General features: G+C 54.0%; 1 protein-coding gene across 1 annotated transcript; it reads right to left on the reverse strand.

Annotated features, from left to right (window-relative positions):
- Positions 1-465: 465 nt before the first annotated feature.
- On the reverse strand, positions 466-6206 carry LOC135111644 (T-box transcription factor TBX6-like). Its single transcript, XM_064025158.1, has 4 exons — positions 5936-6206; positions 5547-5748; positions 1707-2269; positions 466-1532 (listed from the first exon to the last, which is right to left on the reverse strand). Exons 1-4 carry the CDS (start codon positions 6072-6074, stop codon positions 877-879), a joined length of 1560 nt encoding a protein of 519 aa, XP_063881228.1. The 5' UTR covers positions 6075-6206; the 3' UTR covers positions 466-876.
- Between the last annotated feature and the right edge of the window lie 659 nt (positions 6207-6865).

The following is a 6865-nucleotide window of genomic DNA, read 5'->3' on the forward strand; positions in this document are numbered from 1 at the left end:
TCGTGGTGTGTGTGGTGACGGTGTTGTGGTGGTGAGCATCGTGGTGTGTGTGGTGACGGTGTTGTGGTGGTGAGCATCGTGGTGTGTGTGGTGACGGTACAGTGTAATATTTATAAGAATGTGGTGTTTCCTTTCCTTCCTTGTGCTGTCTCGTTGCTGTTGTGACGTCACTGGCGGTTACTAGAATAGCGCTGTGTGTGTGTGTGTGTGTGTGTGTGTGTGTGTGTGTGTGTGTGTGTGTGTGTGTGTGTGTGTCATTCACGTTCACATCTAAATCGTCCGCCTCGTTCTGTCTGGAATCAATTACCCGCTAGATTAGTAACTCCGGCTAATTGGTCGTGAACTAAATCACTCTGGCCTGGATCGCCGCGCCGGCACTGAGAGGCAGGGGACGGGGGTGCCTGGAGTGTCCCCGTCAGGGTGGCGAGGCGCGGCAGGGCGTGGTAGGGAAAGAGAGAGAAGGTGTTTTGTTTTACGTGTTAACTTTATTACAAACATCGAGGGAGGAGCTACACTCGCCTCCTGAGGTACCCGTCTTCTCCACCAACAAACGCTGTACACGCATTACGGTATCTACATAAAGCACCATTCAACGTGGATTAAAAAAATAAATAACTACGAAATTATACAAGAAAAAAACTCTTTGGCACCTGTGTGATGCAGGGCGAGGGCACATGCGGGGCCTAGCGGGGCTGGGCCGGCATGACGCCGCGATGGCGACGACGACGACGAGACGAGGACGACACAGACGAGAAAACTTGCGGCCTGGCGGTGAGCTGACGATGACGATGGCGTGTGGACGGTGATGAGGGGGCGCCGCGGGCCGGGATGAGGCGAGGCGTGACTTGGGCGGCCCGCGTGGCGCCTTTCCGGCCCTCACAGGTTGGCGGGCACCTGGGGCGGCAAGGCATAACTGTAGGGATGGATGGGCGCCGGCCGCGAGGGCGTGCTGGAGAGCGAGGAGGGGTGCGGCGCGTGCGGCCTCAGGTAGGTGGGGTAGCCGTACAGGTCCCTGGCGGCCCCCGCGTCCTTGTCGAGGGGCGGCGCGGGCAGGCCGGGGGCGCGGCTCAGCAGGTAGGGCGACATCATGTGGCTGTAGTAGAGGTACGGGTAGGGCAGCGAGCCGCCGGGCATGCTGGGGGGCAGGCCGCCGGGCAGGCCCGTGGAGTAGGTGGGCGAGGGCAGGCAGGGGCGCGGCACGGCAGGGGACAGCATGCTGACGTCGTGTGGCCGCGGCTCGGGTGGCAGCGGCGAGTCAGTGTGGGTTTTTCTGGAGTCTGACGGCGTGGCGGCCATCATGGAGGCTGCGGACACGAGAGGCGACACCAGAGAGGGCGCGGTGTCCTCCCCCTCAGTCTTTATAATCTGCGGGGGCGGCGGCAGGAAGGGCGGCGGGGGCGTAGGTGGACTCTCCACGTCCACCTTCTCGTCCTTCTCCACGGACATGGAGGAGGCGGGGCGCTCGTCGATGTCCGAAGCGTCCAGGTCTCCGCTGTCCACGCTGTTGAGCCGCGCCCGCTTGTCCAGGGTCGCTGTGGGGCGAGACGGAGACACGTATGAGTCGAGGTCAAATGTACGGGGAAGGGCAAGAGTGAGGGAGGGAGTGTGGCGGTGAGGGAGTGGGTAGGAGTGGGGGAGAGACATGTCAGGGTCAGGGCCATACTTGTTATCATGAACAGTACAACAGAAAGGTGTGCAAGCCTCACCATCGTCAGCGTCTGGCGTCTTCTCCGGCGACGTGGTGATCTCGCTGCTGGAGGGCGAGGTGCCGCCTGACCGCTTCTTGGAGCGCAGCTGGCCGTTCTCCCGGAAGCCTTTAGCAAAGGGGTTGTTGTCGATCTTGAGCTGCGTGATACGCTCGTTCTGGTAGGCGGTGACGGCCGTGAAGGACGTCTGGGGGAAGGTGAAGGTGTTGAAGATGGCCCAGTGCAGCGACACGATGTCCGGCGCGGCGGCGATGTGTATCCTGGGCTGGTACTTGTGCATGGAGTTGAGGATGATGTGTCCCTGCTGGTCCAGGTTGTTGTTGGTCAGCTTCAGCTTCTGGAAGCTGATGGGGTGACGCATCCATTGCGCCCCTGACGCGGGGGAGTCCGGGTGGATGTAGAGGCGGCCCGGCATGTGTGGTTCAGCCTTGCCCGCCACCACCCACTCCTTGCCTTGGAACTTGTAGCGCGAGTCGTCGGCGGGCACGATGTCCATCAGCACGAAGTACTTGGTGTTGGGCTCCAGGCCGCTCACCGACATCTTCACCGTCGGGAACATTCGCCTGCGGGAAAAGCAAATAGTGAGGCGAGGGTCGCGGTGGCTTGACGTGGGGAAAGTGCGGGCGTGAGGCGCCGCGTGGAGGGCCGCGGAAAACACTTGAGCGGGTCTTGTTGACGACCTAAAGTGACTCAAACATTTGCACTCAAACAGCGAGACGCGGCGACACTTGGCGGCCGCGGCGACCACAAACACCTGCCGCTCCTCGCTGATCAGGTTACCGCCGCTCTGATGAGCCTCCCCCACACCCCCGCCCATTGTTACGAGGTCACCCCTCCACCCACACTCCACACCCAGCTCAGCCACACGGCCTCCACCGCACGCCGCACACGGCACCTGAGCCGCGCCGCCTGGGCCTCGCCTTATCGGGACGTTCACACCACACACTTTTCAAGCATGAAGCATCTTGTGTGTACAGGCGTCGTGTTATCACTGCTTCCCTAATCTCTCTCTCTCTCTCTCTCTCTCTCTCTCTCTCTCTCTCTGTCATACCATACATCACCAAGACAGCATCACATTCTAGCCATGAAGTCCGCCACCACTTAGCCTCAAGACGCGGCACGTTAGCGGATCAATAGCGAGAGACAACCTGCAGTTTGCATTAATTAATGACGACAGGAAACGCTAAGTGACGTCTATGCAAATCCTCTGCAAGCAGCCTGGCTGTTTTACTTTCCTCCCTGTGCCATGAAAATTACCGGAGAGAACGCGTCAGTCCTTCCGGAACCAATTAATTAATCAGTATAGTTTATCGCAAGCCACAAGAATAAATCGTTTAGTAAAGAGATGTGTTGACTGTTGTGAAAGATTTACCGATGGTTTATAAATGAATTCTTCCGCTGCTTGGTATCGGAAAAAAGACCAGTAAAAACAAAAGAAAAATAGTTATTAGTAGTGTTTGGTTAAGTACAGAATTTTTTTGATGTTGTGCTTTTGTTTATAAATCTGCTTCATATTTCTTTCTTGCTATTGATTTCAGACTTGAAAAGGAATGTGTTCGCTTTGATCCTCGCTGCTTTAAGGAGCACAGTGCGAGGAGTGTGCTGTGTGCTGGTGCTGGTGGTGGTGGTGGTGGTGACATAATAGTAGTAATAATAATAATAATATAATAATAATAATGATAATAATAATAATAATAATAATACCATGTAAGAATGATAGTGATTACAGTAGAATAATATAGATAATGTTAATAATAATAATAATAATAATAATAATAATAATAATTTGCAGGTCCGGCAAAATGTATTTGTATTTGTGGTGTATTACTAGAAGTTGTGGTAGTGGTATATAGTAGAAGTAGTTGTAATAGTGGTGATAGGGGTAATAACAATGGTAGCAGTGGTAGTAGTAGTTGTAGTAGTGGTAGTTGTTGTAGTAGTGGTAGTTGTTGTAGTAGTGGTAGTAATAATAGTAATAATAGTAGTAGTAGTAGTAGTAGTAGTAGTAGTAGTAGTAGTAGAAATATTAATAAAAAAAATAAGCAAAGTATTGATAATAAAAATGGTGTTAGTAGTAGTAGTAGTGGTATTAGTAGTAGTAGTAGTGGTACTGGTAGTAGTAGTAGTAGTAGTAGTAGTTGTAGTAACAATAATAATGATAATGATAATAATAATAATAATAATAATAATAATAATAATAATAATAATAATAATAATAATAGTAGTAACAATAATAATAATAATAATAATAGTGATAGATAATGAAGGCGATAAAGTGTATATAACCACAATACTAAAACAAAAATAACAGAGCAAAGATGCCACGGTCTTCGCACAGAGGCACTAAGAAGCAGTACTAACAGTAATGATAATAATAATAAAAACAATAACAATACTAACATCAAGGTTGCATTTTTTCCCACATTGACGCATATCGTACATCTATATAAACACTACATTTTTTATTTAATTTTTCCTTGGCGATGTATAAGCGGTAAATACATTAAAGGTCGGTTGGAGGGAACATTTTATCTGGGCATTATTGTGGATGTTATTGCCATTGTTACCTTATCTGCCTCTTGTCGCGTCCCTGTGAGCAGCGGTTAGCCAGGTGCGAGTGTCCTCAGGTAACTCATTAGGGCAGGTAGCGCGGAGATAAAGGCAGGGAGGGAGGCAGGGAGGAGGAGTGCCGCGAGGGAGGAAAGGAGGACACGAGGAATGGATTAAAAAACGTGGTGAGATAGAGGGAAGGGAGGGAGGGAGGGAGGGAGGGATAATGATTGTGTTAGGATGATGTGGGTTTTGGCGAAGAGTAATGTGACTCCTGGTGGCGGCCTGAGGAGTGGCGTCCCTCGGGGCAGGCGACCCTCGTTATTTGTGGGATATGAGGATTAAGTCAAGGATAAGCGAAGGTAAAATTATACTATTACCGAGAGAATATTCCTGCCCGCGGTGTGCCCGCGAAGTAAATACTATGCCACCGTTATTGAAGTGCACCGCGGGGAAAAAATGTACAAGAAAATAACTATTACTGGAGAATATTCGTCCCCGCGGCGCCGCAGAGACAAGTAGCTCGCCGCGCCGTGGTGGAGACATGCCGCCCAGGAAGAGCGTGAAGAATTATTATTGAATGAATGTTTCTACAAATGAAAACACGATGGTTTGAAAATTAATAATAGAGCAAAATTACAATGCAGTTCGCGTTGGTGAGTGTGATGGCTTGTGGCCGCGGCCCGCCAGGCATGCCTTATCTCTGGCCGCCCGCTGCGCCCCACCCACAGCATAAGGCACCACGGAGCCTCCGCGCCAAAGACATGAGGAGTGAGGGAAGAAGGGCAGCACGCAGGCGTTCATAAATCGGGCGGCGCGGGGCGGCGGCAGTGGTTGGCAGCGGCGGCGGCGGCGGTCGGGCCGTGTTATTAGCGGCGGGCGGCGGCGGCTGCCTGCGGGATTATAGGGGCCGTGCGCGGTCCGGCAAAATGATCCCCTATCACCGGCCGTCCATTGTCTCCAGCGGGACGAGCCAGGCGGAGATAAATTGAATTGTCGGTGCGTCAGGCGAGTCTAGGAGGCCAGGCGGCGGAGACGCTGGAAGAGAGGCGTGATCGGCCCCGCATTCCAGCCCCGCGTGTAGCGAGTGTTGCCCCGCCAAGGCCTGCCACGATGACCTAAACATGTATGAGTGAGTGTATGCCTGTCTGTGTATCCATGTGTGTACACAGACGCTAGTATGTGTGTGCACATGTGTGTGTATGGCATGTGTGGAGATATATGGATGTGTGCAGGTGTTTGTATGTATGCATGCATGCAGTACGGACAAAACACAGTGTCAGCACTCACCGGCCAAGCTTGGTGATGATCATCTCGGTGCCAAATTTGTTAAACTGGTTCCACAGGTTTTCATTCTCCAGCCGCACCTTGATGCGAGGGTCGGGCTTGCCCCCCGGCAGCCCCGGCGCAGGGAATCCTCCGCAGTGGACCGGAGGCTTCAAGTAGTCGGCGGAGAGGCCGTGGGCAAAGGGGGACTGGGGGGGAAGGCCGCCTGTGGGAACACGAGGACCACTGTTACACTCGAGCGGGGAAGGAAGTTTCGTCACTTTTCCACACAAGCTTTGTGAGACAATGAGTGGTGGACAACAGGCCCTGGCGAGGCGGCGACAGCCTCGGCAGAACAACAACAACAGCTACAATGGCCCGGGTGAGGCGCCGACGCGGGGCCAGCAACTTACCGTGGAAGCCCAGTCGGTACTTTTCGAGGTGGTCCGTCAGGTTGGCTGGCAGGCCGCCGCCCAGGTACGGATGGAGGCCTAGCGGGCCGGCGGGGGCCATGCCGCGGCTCCGGAGGTACAGCAGCTCCTCCTCATACATGTTAAATCTGCGACACTCCGCGCCTAGTGTCCCCTCACACCACTGATACACTGCACTCGGCTCCACCGCTTCACTATCTCGCCTGCAGGCCGACTCTACGTGTCATTCACGAGTGCTTGTCGAGGACTACCTTAATTTGGTCCATGTAGTGCGTTTTGTATGTGGACAGGCCACACCTCCACCCGCGCCGGCCACTGAGCGGCGGTCCGGGAGGTGCGGGGGGAGGGGCCTGTCTCTCCGGCGTGGAGAACGGGGCGGGGCCAGGAGCAGTGGGGCGGGGCGTCCAGGTGCCGCCACAATGTTTGTTTTCGACCCCCCTGGGGACCGAGCCTCACAGGTGTGGCCTATTAGTGAATGGGAAAATGGCAGGTTTTATGAAGGTCCGGTCATTAGATTTCGAGATGGGCGGAGATAGAGCAGAGGACACGACCGTGAACACCAGACACGGAGGGTAATGTGGCTGCGGCCACCTCCTGCCGGCGGTGAGGCAGCTCCCCAGGCACTGGGCGCCCAGGTGACGTGCCCAGTTGATGGCGATAAGGAGACCCTACATCAACCACACTCCAGCGGGGGACCTCGCCAGCCCAGACCCGCACCTCAGCAATCACTGTGCAAGGAGAAAAACAGAGAACACCAAGAACACCACCCTCCTCCTGCCGGCACCCTGACATGGAAGAACAGAAGTGTTGCTTCAACCACCACCACCACCACCACCGTTGCCTCTCCCCTCACAATCAGGAGGCGCTGGAGAGGCACGGCAAGCAACACAGCAACACACGCCAGCCGCCGCC

Source organism: Scylla paramamosain, chromosome 22, assembly GCF_035594125.1.
Source record: "Scylla paramamosain isolate STU-SP2022 chromosome 22, ASM3559412v1, whole genome shotgun sequence".
Classification (NCBI taxonomy): Eukaryota; Metazoa; Arthropoda; class Malacostraca; order Decapoda; family Portunidae; genus Scylla; species Scylla paramamosain.